The 15,533-nt window shown below is 41.9% G+C and overlaps 1 protein-coding gene across 1 annotated transcript in view; it reads left to right on the top strand.

The window, feature by feature from the left end:
• Positions 1–466: 466 nt before the first annotated feature.
• LOC103772003 (E3 ubiquitin-protein ligase NEDD4-like) overlaps positions 467–15,533 on the top strand; it is a gene marked incomplete at its 3' end in the record, with an annotated part of 16,376 nt that continues 1,309 nt past the window's right edge. The window contains exons 1-12 of the mRNA XM_008939322.1: positions 467–511; positions 951–1,012; positions 1,115–1,217; positions 2,137–2,303; positions 5,825–5,957; positions 7,084–7,260; positions 7,664–7,738; positions 9,710–9,769; positions 11,366–11,497; positions 11,995–12,114; positions 13,247–13,444; positions 14,576–14,653. Coding sequence (XP_008937570.1) covers positions 966–1,012; positions 1,115–1,217; positions 2,137–2,303; positions 5,825–5,957; positions 7,084–7,260; positions 7,664–7,738; positions 9,710–9,769; positions 11,366–11,497; positions 11,995–12,114; positions 13,247–13,444; positions 14,576–14,653 — 1,290 coding nt within the window. The remainder of the gene's footprint in view (positions 512–950; positions 1,013–1,114; positions 1,218–2,136; positions 2,304–5,824; positions 5,958–7,083; positions 7,261–7,663; positions 7,739–9,709; positions 9,770–11,365; positions 11,498–11,994; positions 12,115–13,246; positions 13,445–14,575; positions 14,654–15,533) is intronic.

The following is a 15,533-nucleotide window of genomic DNA, read 5'->3' as shown; positions in this document are numbered from 1 at the left end:
GAAAAATATATTAGCTATTTTTACTTAAAGCTGGAAAATCCACAGACTCCTTGGTGCAGATACTCTTTTTGTGTTGTTCCATGGGCATATAGTCTGTCCTTTGGGATCATGGGACTTGATGCTATCTTTGTAGTAGAAACAGAATTCTTATGATATTATCATATAAAATATGAATTTCAGTATTAAACTTAATGCTCTGCTATGAGAAGTATGTAAACTTGGTGCTGGAGCAGCAGTATGCACTTCCTGGAATTCTGTGCATACCGTGGTTATAAATAAGCAGCAGGTTATTTGGGACTCACTGGGGCTGATATCTGGTATCATAAACAGTATCGGGGAGAAGTTGTTCTCTCTGACAGATGGTTGATTTTTCAAACAATGGAACATGCATTATTTTGAAATAAAGCTTTTCTGATGTAAAATTACTCTTTTTTTCCCCCCTTTTTTTTCTGTTTTACAGACTAGAGACGACTTCCTAGGTCAAGTGGATGTGCCACTTAGTCACCTTCCGGTAAGAAGGGCTTCTGTCTCAGCACGCTGTCGTCACCAGAGGTGAAAACCCCTGGTGTCGGGTGGAGTTTAGTGCCATAAACAGTCCAGTTTTCTTAAAGCAAGCACTCCAGGCCTGGTGTTAGAGGCTTCAAGAGAGACGTCACGGAGAGCAAAGCCCCACCGTGCGCGGGGGTGGGGAGAGTGGGTCCCCCGTGCAGGCACACGCAGGGTGCTGGGTGGAGGTTCATGGAGTTGATCTCTTCCACCTTCTCCTGGGTGGCCGGTGCTGTGTCCCCTCAGCGGCCCGGCTGCTCACAGCCAGCTGGCTGGACACACTGGCTTTGTTCCTGAAATGTCTCCTCAAGCGTTTCCACCACATCTGTGGTGTGGCTGTTCTTTATATGTCTCTGTACTTGTGGGCAAGTCCTTTAATTTCCCATTTTCTTAAATGCTTGTAGACTGAAGACCCAACCATGGAAAGGCCATACACGTTTAAGGATTTCCTTCTCAGACCAAGAAGGTGAGGGGGGCCCTTTGTGTTTTCAAACATTTCTTACTTCAAGGTTTGTTATACGCTGCTGCTCAAGGGTTGTTGAATGAAATGTATGTCCTTATCTTCTAGCCACAAATCTCGTGTAAAAGGTTTCTTGAGACTGAAGATGGCTTATATGCCTAAAAATGGTGGCCAAGAGGAAGAAAACAGTGATCAAAGGGATGAATCTGAGGTAAGGCTTAATGCTTGTGGAAGCATTCAAGTACTAAAGATTCAGGTATAATTGTAGATAAAGTTGTACCTTGAAAGACAGAACCCTGGTAGCAGTGCCAGTAGCATCTTACCCTCTTTCCCACTCCAGCTTTTTTTTTTTTTTTTTTTTTTTAACTGTATGGTGGTGTCTTCTCAACCATTTCAAGTATTTCAAAGTATTTCAGCCACCACAATGAATTCTAGAGTCAGACTCAATTTGTGAGCGAGTTGAAGCAGAAGTCATGCCAAGCAGAATGTAGAAAGTCTCTGTAAGTCGTTTGTAAACATCATGGCCTGTACTAGGTACCTGTTTTCAGAGGCCATTTCAGAACAGATGTTGTAACATTTTTTCTTTGTTTCCTTGGCAACATCGAGTTTGCAGAGAATAAAGCTCATGCAAGCACAGCAGGTTTAAGGACTTCTTGGCGCCCTTATCAGCCATGATCCATTTTAAGAATTAGCTGCAATTAGGGCTGTCATCAGAGCGAGTGTTGGCCCGAGTTTGCCAGCCCTGCCAACAGTGTGCAGCAGTCACTTGTAACTCAGGAGTGAGGGCTCTCATCCCAAGCCATCCACCTCGGAGGCCAAAAGGGAGCAGCTGGTTCTCTCTGGCTTCTTGACTGGGAATCCACACCTGGCCACCACTAGAACGAGCAAGGGCCCTGGGGAATCCCTCTTGTTATAGACTGATGGGATTTTAGGGGTTTTGTCATTAAAATGAGGTTCACACTGTAGCCAAGGAGTTTATTCTATTTTTGTATGATTTACCTGTAAGTAATTTTGAAATTCTTTTTGGAAGATTTTCAGAATTTGCATCTATAAGCTAGCAGAAGCAACAATGAAATGGCTTCTCTTTAGCTCAAACTGTAACATTTTCATTTTTCTCCTTCGTTCTGAAGCATGGATGGGATGTGGTTGATGCCAGTGACTCAGCATCCCAGCGTCAGGAGGAATTACCACCTCCTCCACTTCCTCCTGGATGGGAAGAAAAGGTGGACAACCTGGGGCGGACGTACTACGTCAACCACAACAACAGGACTACCCAGTGGCATCGACCGAGTCTGATGTGAGTGGCAGCGTGGTGCAGTGTGTGGTGGATGTGTGCAAACCAGCTGGTAAGGGCAGTGATGTTTTCCAACAGACACAACCATGCTGAATCTACAGATCATGGCTGGAAAAAATCTTCAGCAAGCCTTTTACAAGGCAGTTTATAAAGACTTGCTCTTCAGTAAGAGATTAATCATGATTTTGGTGTTCTGCTGCATATCTGAAACTATGCTTTATTCATGGAAAAAGTTTCACGATGTGCTAGTGAGTTGAGAACAAAGTCTGGATATCTTCAGTTAAAAAGGAAACATCTTTCTTTAAGAATGAAAGATCCTTCCCACCCCCAACATTACTCATAGGTATTCTGGAAATTCTAGGAAGGTTGAAGGGGTAGGAGGAAGTCAATGCATGAACAACGGACCTTGGAATGGTGGGAGACGGATGTGGAACTTTCCAGAAAGCAATATAACAGGAATAAATTACATTTTTCTGTGGAGACTGTTGAAAATGTAAGGGGGTAAAAAAAGTCAACTCTAGTAAGTTGGAATTAAGTTAAAGTGATTTGAGCAGATCCTGATTATTATTATTCAGTGTCTAGACTGCATTACCTATGTACACTGGTTGTGCTAATGTGGAGGTCCTCTCTGAGCCATCATTATCTACGTCTTGCAATTAGACTCATAAAGCTGAGGCAAGCTTTCTGCATAGTTGACATTGTTAAGAGTTAAACTGAAATTATTTAGCAGTTAAACATCTTGCATTATTTTTATGTTCTTTTTCTGCTGTTGCTTGTTATGACAGCAATAGTTATTCTTTCTTGAAAACTCATAATCATAGCTAAATTATGTGGATGTGTGTTAGCCTTATTTAAGGCACTATTTTTTCTTGTCTGATGAATTTATCATAGAATTTAATTAAGTGTTCTGTATGTTGTGAACTATTTACTATTGAGCTATTTACTAAGCAATGTGTATTTTGTCAAGCAGGTCTCATCAACTGCTGTCATTACGATTGGTAATGGTCAATAAGTGTCTATAAAAAAGGTTTTATAAATTATTTTTTTTAGAACCTGCTTGTAATCTGATTATGCTAGATGAAGTGAGGAGCACATAGATTCAGAAATGTTTGGCTGTCAGATATCAAAAAGTAATTGTCACTAGACAGTGTCATCATCAGATGGGTGTGTAAAATGAAGGCCTCGGGGGCTCGCTTTTAAAAGGCTGTCATCACAGGTAGTTTGGAAACAAATGCCTAATTACTGCTGATAAACTCTCTGCATGACAGCAGGCCTGGTGAAGAGTAAAGACTTAAAAATTATGTCATTTAGGCTTTAAATTCTATGAATTTATGAAACCACTAGGAGCAGGAGGTCGCATTCTGATGGAGAAGCTGGTGGTTCATGGCCTAAACAGGTGGACTCTTGGCTGGGTTAAAAAGTGGCTGAGTGGCCGAGCCCAGAGAGTTGTGGTGAGTGGAGTCAAATCCAGCTGGCAGCTGGTCACGAGCAGTGTCCCTCAGGGCTTGGTTTTGGGACCAGTCTTCTTTAATATCTTTATCAGTGACCTGGATGAGGGCATCGAATGCACCCTCAGTAGATTTGCAGCTGACAGGAAATTAAGTGGGAGTGTCAATCTGCTGGAGGGCAGGAAGGCTCTGCAGAAGGATCTGGCCAGGCTGGAGCAATGGGCTGAGGTCAGTTTTATGAGGTTTAAGGAGGCCAAGGGCCGGGTCCTGCACTTGAGTCACAACAACCCCAGGCAACGCTCCAGGCTGGGGGAGGAGTGGCTGGAAGCTGCCAGGCAGAAAGGGACCTGGGGTGCTGGTGTGCAGCCAGCTGAACATGAGCCAGCAGTGAGCCCAGGTGACCAAGAGGGCCAACAGCATCCTGGCCTGGATCAGAAACAGTTGACAGCAGGAGCAGGGAGGTGATGGTGCCTCCGGATTCGGCATTCATGAGACCACACCTTGAACCCTGTGTCCAGTTCTGGGCACCACAGGGTAAGAAGGACATTGAGGTGCTGGAGCGGGTCCAGAGAAGGGCAGCGAGGGTGGTGAGAGGGCTGGAACACATGCCATAGGAAGCCTGGTTGAGGGAACTGGGGTTGTTTAGTCTAGAGAAGAGGAGACTCAGAGGAGACCTTATTCCTCTCTACTAGTACCTAAAAGGAGGCTGTAGTGAGGCTGGTGTTGGTTTGTTCTCCCAATTTACTAATGATAGGATGAGAGGAATGGCTTCAAGTTGCACCAGGGGAGGGTTTGATTGGATTTTAGGAAGAATTTCTTCACTCAGAGAGTGGTTGGGCACTGGAAGGGGCTGCCCAGGGAGGTGGTGGAGTCCCTGGAAGCATTCAAATAACGAAAAGATGTAGCACTTGAGGCTATAGTCTAGTGGTTAGGAAGATGTTGGAATGAAGGCTGGGCTTGATGATCCTAGAGGTCCTTTCCAACCTTAGTGATTCTATGACTCTGTAAAAGTGGGATACATAACCTCTCACTTTTAGCCCAGTAGCTCAGATGAGTTTGTCATCAATGAAAAACACTGGTGTACTGTACAGCCCACGTCGGCAGTAGGAATATGAAAGTAGTTAATTTCTCATAGTTCTTCACAGTGTGCACTGATAAAATGATTACGGAAAGATGTTTTTCCCAAACATAACCACCTTTCAGAGTTACAGTCCCTTATCCTTAAGGGGAGGTTCAAATACAGTACTGCCTTCTAACAACATCTGCCCACTGAGTGCTGAGGTAGAGATCTGAATCTAGCTGTGCACGCTGAGAAGTGCCACAAGCCAGGCAGGTCCCCAGTGAGGGAACTGGGCAGCTTTCCTTCTCCACTGCTGCTGTGAGCAGAGCTCCTGGATGCAGCCAGTGCAGAAAGTTACCTGTACCTCAGCAGCTTGTGCTGGCTTTGGCCATGGCAAAAAGGAAGTCAGTAGCTGACACAGTCAGGGACAAAGGTGAAATCTGTGTCAGGAATGATTCTGGCCATCAGGAATAATGATGGGTTACTGTGTTTGAGTGTGGGCTTCCATTTCTGCTCAGCCAGCTTTGATGGATAAAGAATGCTAGTTTCTAGTCTTACAGGACAAGTACAAGCTACTCCTGGGGAGATTCTGATTGGACGCAAGAGGAAGATTTTTCAATAAAATAATGAGCTGTTGGAATAACCTCCCCAGGGAGGTGTTGGGTTCCCCAACACTGGACACTTTTAAGATTTGTCTGGGCAGGATGCCGGGTCAGCTTGTCTAGACTGGGCTTTTGCAAAGAAAGGTTGGACCAGATGATCCATGAGGTCCCTTCCAACCTGGGATTCTCTGATTCTATGGTATTTTTGAAGTGCTTCCAGTTTTAATTACTTTAGATTGAGGGATTAAACTATCTCATATTTATGAAGCCTGACATATGCAAGAATAATGATTTTTATAAATCCCAAACATTAATGAGATTTTGAAAGCAATGGACAGAGTAGGCATTTTTGTTTAACATTTGTTATTTTCCTGTTCTTTTCTCCTTCACGTGCTTTCCCTTCCCTGGGTCCAGTGATGTGGGATCTGATTCAGATAACAACATCAGACAAATAAACCAAGAAGCAGCCCACAGGCGATTCCGCTCTCGGAGACACATTAGTGAGGATTTGGAACCAGAACCTATGGAGAGTGGAGACATTCCTGAGGTATGTAAGGGTCTTGGGTTTAAAATTCAGGCTGTTGTATTTCTCACTGGTAAGCTAATGGCAATACAACATACATAGTAATGTCATGACATGATGTTTGTGGAAATTGCCTTAGTAAAATAGTGATGATGCAATAAAAATCCTAAACAGAGCTATACTTTCAAGGTCCCATGCGTTTGTGGGTGGCTGATAATGTATGCACAGTATTAAATGCTATGCAAATGATGGGAGAAACATTTATAATTCCAAGCATTGCTTGTTATCAGTACATTGATAGAAGCTCAATATTCTGCTTTGAATAACAGTGGCATAAGTTGTAAAAAAAAGAGAAACATACTGACTGAAACTGCCGTGTACTTGATTTGTCCTTAGTATCTTGAGTTAGAGGAAAGAGAAGCTGTTGGGGTTTTTCCCCAAGTAATTTGGTTTAGTTTGAATTCTGAGCTGTTATTAATCAGGGTGAGTGTTTAATTCATAGCTAAACTCAATAAACTAAACTGGGTAGATATTTGCTGGCCTAAGTCAGGGCTTGTGCAAAGCTCTAATCCTATTCATCTTTAAGGAATGTTTTTTTATTACCTGACTCCCAGACAGAATTAGTTGTGAAAGCTAGTTTTCCTTCACTAAATGTTATTTGGGGCAACAAGTAGATTGCTGAAACCATTGTTGCATTCATCACCTGTTAATATTTGTTTTACAGATACTAATGATTTCCTTTCTGTTATGTATTTTATTCTAAATTAAAGTTGTTTCGTGTAAGTTTTTAGTAAGAGTGCAGAATTAGTTACATTTTGAACAGAATTTCAAATAGAATTTGTTTAATGACAGTTCCTTTTAATGCATCTTTTTATCTACATCATTTTCTGTGTTGAATCATAAAGTGTTTTGTCATCATTGACATGAAGATGATTTTGAAGTTGACATGAAAAGTATTTTTCCCTGTGACTACTTCACACAGAGTAGAATGTTTCTTTGTGTGTTCTAGGGGTTGATTGATTTCCTTAAGTATTAAAGCTGATCCTCAAATCAGTGTTTGTCACAGTAAGGTGTTCACATAGAAGGCAAAGGGAAGGAAGACTCAGTCAGTCTCTGTAAATCCTTAATGTGGTTTCTCCTCTTTTATTAGCCTTGGGAAACCATTTCAGAGGAGGCAAGTGCAAGTGGAGATTCCTTAAGCTTGTCACTGCCACCTCCTCCTGCATCTCCAGTGTCCCGTACCAGTCCTCAGGAGCTCTCCGAGGAGCTGAGCAGAAGACTTCAGGTCACGCCTGACTCCAATGGGGAACAACTTGGTTCTTTGATTGTACGTGACGTGCTGCTCTTCCTATATAAGCCTCTTTTATTGCAATCTTCTGTTAGTTTGACAGAATCTGAGTCCTCTGCACAGACAGGTAGAAACTGCTGGTCTCAGGAAATCTTGAGCACACAGCTAAAATTTATATTCCAAATAATGGATTGTAATTTTGCCGTAGAGCAAATGGCTTCAGACAGCAGAATTCCTCACTTTAGATTTAATGTTTTCTTCTGTGTGAGTTCAGCTCAGACTCCACTGCTCTTACACCCTTAGTGAAACAAAACTGCAGCATAAATATTATTTTTCTAAAGGTTTGGATTCAGTGGGAGAAAAGTAAAATTACTGAATAAACCCCCATATTTTAATACACCCTAACTTGAAGCCACCTTTCTTCTTTGTTTTGTTTTCCCAGCAAAGAGATCCTTCCTCAAGATTAAGATCTTGCAGTGTAACAGACACAGTTGCTGAACAGTCTCAATTATCACTGGTAAACCAAAGTTAACTTTATTTCTTTCTTGTTGTTTGAACATTCTCTGATTCTGAATGACCTCTTTCATTAGGTCGGTTCTAGTCAGATATAGATCAATGACCATCGATATGGGCATATGCCTGTCCCAGACAGTGATCCCTGTTAAGGTCATCATGGTCAGCAAGTGCAGAGAGGACATTCATGAGAGGGGAGAACATTTAGAGACTGAAAGCATCGTCAGAGTGGTGGCACTCACCTAAGGCAGGAGTGGGTAACAGGGCCAGTGGAGGGAGAGTCCTCCAAGGGCTGTGTTCAGCTGGGGTAGGGCAGGGCAGGGGCGCCGCCTCTGCTTGGAACTGTATCAGGCACAGGACTCTCCTGCCAGGTACAGTTTTGTCCCATGAATTTATTTCACTTGGAATATATAAATCTGTGTAGCACTGAAAAGGAGTGGTGCTTTGCCTCGTTGTAGTTAAAAGGAAACTTTTTGTGATAGTCCTCCTGTGATAGTCCTGAACAGAATTGTCTCTGTTGTAGAATTTTAATCAGAGTGATTTAGGTAAGCACCAGCCTCTGCACTTTTATTTAAGTAAATTCTTCAAAGAGGAAAAGATACAAAGGATTTTTTTTTTTTTTTAATTTTTCACATCTTAACTGTATATGACTTTGATCTAATTGATAGAAAGTTCTACATATTTTGTCCAACAACCTCAGTATGGGAACTGCAAAGGTAGTAAGTTGCAGAGAGACTGCTTAAAATAGGATCATGCAAGACACACTTTTGAATAAAACTGTTCAGATTTTCAGAATAATTTGGTATTTTTTAAAATTATACATTTCTCCTGAGATATTTTCCCCAAATTTTTTATTAGAAATATGTTACATATAATTCTACAAATATCAAAATTATGTGTCTCTTTAATGAAAAAATGGAGTAAGTAGAGCTTACCACTAAGTTTGTCATTAAAGCTGATGTCCCTCCTTTGCTTGTTCCTTCCGTTGCTGTTGGGCAGACATTTACAACAGCCATAGTGGTTTTCTCCCAATTTAACTTTGTCACGTGTTCTGGAAGTTGTTCAGTGTACCCACATTTGCTGCTAACAGACATGTGTGATAGCTGTTGTTCAAAGAGCTGCTTCTGAAGAGTTTTCCATCTCCTCTCTTCCTCTGCTGGGTAAACAGTGGTGTGGTTTCCAGTACAGTTACACCTTAACTGTCTTTTCTCTCTCTGCTAGACAAAGTCTTCTCCAGTGCAGTCTGTTCCAGAGGTGTTCTGCTGCTTTACTTAACTCTGTGGAGTCTGGGCTTCTTTAACTGGTGTAGTCAGATTGGGATTGGTGATAAATCTTTCACTTCATCTCTGTAGATTACTCATTTCATTAGCAGATGTTCAAAATAGCAGAATGAAAACATTGCTTTACAACAAGGATGTTACCTGCTCTTGGCCATATTTAATCCTCACTGATCTAATGATAGTTTCTCTTCTGCAGCTAAGTGCATACTTTCTTTCTGAATACAGTACTCTTCTTGACTGTGTTAATCCTTACTGAAAATCCAAAGTAGCAGTTCCATCTTTTTCATCTGACTTGTTCTGTGCACTCAGTGATGACCAGGATGTGTCCCATGTGGGTTTTAAATACTACGTTTATGGGCAGAACATGCAAAATTTGTTTGGGGGCAGGGGGGAAAAATCATGTTATGTTTAGAATAAATGTTCTTAATATTACCACTAGCAATACTGAATGTACAGAACTGGATATGAGAACTCTTGAAATAGTTCCCTTGGTGGTTTTTGAAGATGATTGTGACTTGGTTATCAGTGATTGATGACTCAGTCTTTTTGCTATTATCTTACACAATCTTTCTATCTAATTGCTCTCCTCTAATAAACTCGAGTGTCTGTGATTCCTTACTTCTAAAGATGTGACAGTAATCTGTGCCCTTCATCACTAAATATACTTATGTGTAACATTAATTATCATTTAACAGCAGAGTGGTCCATCTAGGAGAGCTCGTTCTTCAACTGTCACAGGCGGTGAGGAACCAACGGTAATAATGCTCTTTATCAAGCACTATCTCTAAGTAAAATGATAGATTTAGGTCTTGTACAGTAAGGCACTTTTCTTCACAAAGCAGCAGCATGTTGAACGCAGTACAGCCATTGAATCAGTACTTCAGTTTTGGGGTAAATGACTCTGTAAGTTTCTGCTCTATGTGGTAGAATGTCTTTTGTAGTGATATCTCACCTATGGAGAGGAGATTGAAGGGCAAACTGTGTTGCAGACTGCTTTAGGGGTTGCATCAACCCACCACAAGCAGTATGGAGAAGGGCTGCAATAGCTGAATTTGTGCTTGTAGAGTGTTAAAGGGAAAGGAAGGGTCAGGCGGCGTAATGAGAGCCTCTTTCCTGTGTTGCTGGATCCTCACAGTCCACGTTGGTGATTTGCAGCATGCCATCACATAGGGAGTAATAGATTATGTATTTTTGCAGCTAAATGATTCTGTTTTTAAAGTGTAAATCGCTGAATTATCCACAGCTTCTCTGTGCTCTGTCCTGTAGACAGGATTAATAGCCTGGCTAGAGCAGACATTTAAGAATGTGCAGCAGCCATCCATTGCTCCAGGAAATCTGTGAATCACTCTCAGCCCTCTCCATTTCTCCCAGATTATCAGAATCCTCAGTTACCTAATTTTTAACAAAAACATTGTCTGTGGATTGTTTTCAGACCACTTACTGTGGCTTTGTTGACCAGTGATTACTGTTAGGCCAGTCCTGGCAAAGGTAATCTCCTTATCAGCTCCTGCCAGCCTGTGAGCAGAGAACAGCGTAGTCTTCCCAGCCCTTGGCTGCTTAGGGAAGAAATAAATCAGAGTCTCATCGTTTGTTTCAATGGGTATTAATTTGTTTCCTCATCTGTTCTCCGCTGTTTTCTATTTCCTATGTCAGCTTTCTGACCCATTCAGTATCTTTTCTCATTTCCTTTTGTGATTATCCAGGGAGTTCTCCAGCTCTTTGTGTCCACTATGCTCTTCTCTTGAACAGCAAATAGACCGACTTAAGCAAGAGCTCTGGGAAAGAGGCCTTAAGGCTAGGAAGCAAGATCAAGAATTGCAGTTAATTACTTTGCTGGAGCAAAGAATGTAGAGTGTAGATAAGGAATGTAGCCTCAATTTCTAGAGTAACCTTCAGAGGCCTAAAGAGAGGTATCTGATTCTACTGTGCATTGTAATTCACATCTTCATTCTTGAGCAGTCATTTTTTACCATGTATTTATTGTTAGTTGGAGTGATCATAAAACACAATGTTTATGAGGACATAGAAAGAGTAACTTCTTTGCTTGCTCTGTGGTTAGTGTGGTGAGTAAAGCTAAAGCCCTGGGGACAGAGGGGCCTATATCCAGTAGCCTTAGCTGTGGCTTGACACTTCCCCTGCTGGTGGGAGCCTAGTGACTCAAAGCACAGACGCGAGGGGAGGTGAAGGACAGCTTACACTAAATGAAATCAGAAACCGCCTTTTTCTGCGTGTTTGTGGTGGTGAGGAATGCTCTAAGGTAACAAGTGCCTTTTATTGCAAATAACAGACTTAGGAAATGGGTTTTTCTAGCTATTACAAAATAACAGCACAGTCATTTCTTGCCTGAACAGCCTTCAGTGGCCTACGTGCACACTACACCAGGCTTACCCTCGGGCTGGGAAGAAAGGAAGGATGCCAAGGGCCGTACCTATTATGTCAATCATAACAATCGAACCACAACGTGGACACGGCCCATTATGCAGGTATGAAGATCTCTTACAAGGCTTTATTTAGGAAGAAAATGTATAGTATATTATATACTCTATATATAGCTTCAAGTATAATTTCACTTGAAGCAGCTCCTCAGGACTCTGGAATTTAAAAATAAAGTCCGAAGCATTGACATGACAACTCAGGGTAATCATAAAAAAATTTGCAATGATTGGGTTTTTTTGGTTTGTTCTTTTAACTATATGAAGGTACAGATTAAGTTGATTACTACAATGGGAGGAATTTACAGCAAGGTGCATAGGAACTAATAAAAGGAGGCAAATGGACTCTTAGCATTGAATTTGAAAGTTGTGTCTGTTATCAGTACAATACATTATAATTTGTCCTTCCAATGGAATTAAACACCTGAGCTTTAAGAAAGTATATTTCATATTTCATCATCATAATAATTACATCATTCTTAAGTGTCTTAACTCTGAATGAACTGTGTTTCTGACAAGTTGTTAACCTGGCTTTGCTTCTGGAATAGCTTGCAGAAGATGGCATGATTGGGTCAGCAGCAAATAGCAGCAACCATTTAAGTGAACCTCAGATACGACGACCTCGCAGCCTCAGCTCACCCACAGTAACTCTGTCTGCTCCACTGGAGGTGAGAAGCACCACTGCCCAGAAAGCTGGCTTCACTCAGACTGATCATTCTTTGTGCTCTGAAGAACTCTTTATGTCATTTGCAGTTACACAACACAGACACTTTTCCCCATTATTGATTTTGCTCTAATATATTGCTGTTTCCCTCAGCAGTGTTCCACCAGGATCTTTATACCATACAATAGTAATACTAACCTTTTATGGTCATTGAATGGTGTATTTCATATATGATTATTTGTTTTGGTCAGCTAAAATGTATTCTGTGTGCCTGTCTGAAACATAGGTCATTGTGAGTCCCTTCAAGTGCTGTGAGTGTAGACAATCAGAAATATTTTTTTAAGGTGAAACATTTATTTTATCAGCTCATGGTAGCATGTTTTTGGAAACTAACTGAAAAGTACAAATGCAGACAAGATTTGAACATAGTGCTTAAGCCCTGCTTCCTGATCGTGATAGTCTGTATTTTCAAAGGTGAATAAACCTGGATGAAATTTGCCAGGCTGTTTAGGCATCTAAACGTGCAGTTTCCCAGTGAAATTTTTTTTAAGAAACCCATGTCATGTAACTTCTGATTTTAACCAGTAGGCATTGATCAGGGAAGCATTTTGGCTGTGATCATTTATTTTAAACAAAACACTCCAAAATCTGTAATCGCAAACCTCCATTTAATTTAGGAGTTTGTTTTAAGTTTATATTTAACTGTTTTGGCTGAGGTTACAGTTGAGAAATGCATTGAGAAGTGGATAACATCACTTCACAGTTAGCCTGCTCTCTTGTTGTGAAGTGAGATACATGGCACCGTGAAGCACGAAGCACTGCTTTTAATTTTTCCTTTGTAAAATGAAACGTTGGCACGTGTGGAACTGCAGCAGTAAAACATAATCAGGTGTAAGTACTGTGGGTGTGGTCATTGCAGAGGGAGGTGATAAAACACTGGGTCCTGCACAGTGAAAAGCTCAGTATGTCACAAGGAGGAAAAATTAGCTAAGTAAGTTGTAGGAAGTCAAACCCAGCACTTAATTCTAGTATTATTATATCTGGAATGAAAACCAAATTGCCATGATACCAAATTTTACTTGTTTCACAGTTCTGAGTGACATTTGACAGATCTTACTATCTTCTGTTTTCCCCAGGGGATGAAGGACTCCCCCGTGCGCAGAGCGGTGAAGGACACGCTTTCCAACCCCCAGTCTCCACAGCCCTCACCTTACAACTCCCCTAAACCTCAGCACAAAGTTGCACAAAGCTTCCTCCCCCCCGGCTGGGAGATGCGCATCGCGCCCAACGGGCGGCCCTTCTTCATCGACCACAACACCAAGACCACCACGTGGGTAAGAGCAGCCCCGGGCAGCGGCGGGCGCGCGGGGCGAGCGGCTCACTGCGCAGAGCTCCTCTGGTGCTGCCCTTCCTGCGCCCCCAGGGAGCTTGCTGTTTGTTCCCAGCCTCTTGGGTTTTGGTGCCTTCCCACGTCCTGTACCGTGCAGAAGTATTTTGCCCTTTGCATTTGGCCTTTTTGTGCCTGCAAGTCATTGCATGCGAGTACTGTCCTGCGAGTTCCCCAGGTCTGGCACTGGGAGGGAGACAGTGCAATGGAAATTTGTATTGTTGTTTAGTTCGAGGCTGTCCCTAACTGTATTCTATTCCACTGTGACCAGTACTGGTTTTGGATTACAATAATATATGTTCACCTTCTTCAGTTAACAGAATCCATTGTAATACTTGTTTTATGTCATGAGGATCCATTTCTCAATAATTCTGCAATTTTTGTCACTCAGTTGAAGAAATAGAGTTACACTAGGAAAGAAGTGTCAAAAGACAACACAGCCTTTCACATCGTCCTTGAAATATGAGTTGAACTTTAATTTGTCAGGAATCATCCAGATCCCCAGTGCCCACGTGACCTATTTTTGGTGGTGGTTGTTAAAGGTGGTCCCAGGTGCATGTGGGTAAACTATGTGTGCAGAAGCCGCAGGCATTTCTTGTGTAGATGCATCTTCTGTGACCTATTTTACTTGCCCCTTTTTGCCTCATTTGGGCACTGATGTTAATACCTGTGCAATACTAAAAATGTAAGGAGTTCATTTTCATCCTTTCTGAGCCTGTTTGTGAAGGGTGGCTTGTTCCTCGTGCGTATCGAAGCGCCACTCACAGGAGTGCACACCTTCCTAAGGACAGGGCTGCATTTCCTGAAACCTGTCTCTGGATACTACACGTTTAATGGAGTTGAAGTCTTACATCTCTTAACATTTAAAAAATCTTTTCCAGTATACAAATCCTAATAAAGGGGGTGAGACATAGAAATATTAAATGTCCTGTCACTTCTACATGTTTTTTTCTATTCTCAAAAGATAAGAATTAAAGAATAACTGTAATGTAAGAAGATTTTTTTTTTTCCCAGATAATTCTGTGCTTGTAGCTATAACTCTATCTGTTGGATTTACAGTTCCATATTTTTGTTACAGGAGGACCCACGACTGAAATTTCCAGTGCACTTGAGATCAAAAGCATCTTTGAACCCTAATGATTTGGGCCCTCTTCCTGTAAGTGATAATGTGTGTGTGTGTAATATACACCTGCTATCTGATGTGATCTGATCTATTATTACAGTCATATATTGTAGGTGGACACATATGTTTCTGTCATCACTTTTCTGAAGATTTTAAAGCTTTATTTATTTATGGTGCCAAAAAGCTTTATCGTGATCTGTGAATCAGTCAGGCTCTTTGAATCCATCCCATAGTATTGCTGAAGTGATTGACTGTTTCTCTGCTTATCTGAAGCATTGAGCTTTGAAGAAACCTGCCTTAGTTTTATCTCTATGTACTTTTAGATAATTACCTGTTCCTTTAGGAAAAAATGGAGCAGATTGTTCAAAGCCAGCTCCATCCAGCATATAAAGACATTCAGAAATCTCAGTGAATTTTCATTTTTTCATTGAAACTTCCATAATCTGCTGAGAGAATAATCATTTTTATGCCAGAAGTTTTGTCATACCTGTAGCCAAAGCGTAGTACTGATTTACAGGCATGTCAAATGCAGAGCTTCACTCTGTTGTTAAAAAAGCTGCATCCTCGGTAGCAGAAACTAAGCTACAAACGCGGCTTTTTACAGCGTCCTGTTCATGCAGCTCCTCCCCTCCCATTTCCTAAGGTGTGCTTTTGAGAGCTGCCATGGTGATTGTACCTGCAACACTGGAAACCTTAACGACAACACCCCCTGGTTGTCACCCGCGCCCCTGGTTGTCACCCGCGGGAGCTGGTGCTCTGGCACGGGTCTGGGACAAGCTGTCTGCCAGGAGCTGTGCCGGCCGGAGGGGCGGCTGTCCCACCCAGGGACGTGGCAGATGAAATGATCTGAAACAGTTGGAGTAACGAGTCTTGAATACTCCTCTTCTCACTGAGCTGGGTTGCCGCGCCCCTG

Source organism: Merops nubicus, unplaced genomic scaffold, assembly GCF_000691845.1.
Source record: "Merops nubicus isolate BGI_N331 unplaced genomic scaffold, ASM69184v1 scaffold29524, whole genome shotgun sequence".
Classification (NCBI taxonomy): domain Eukaryota; kingdom Metazoa; phylum Chordata; class Aves; order Coraciiformes; family Meropidae; genus Merops; species Merops nubicus.
This window is presented reverse-complemented; position numbering and strand designations above follow the sequence as displayed.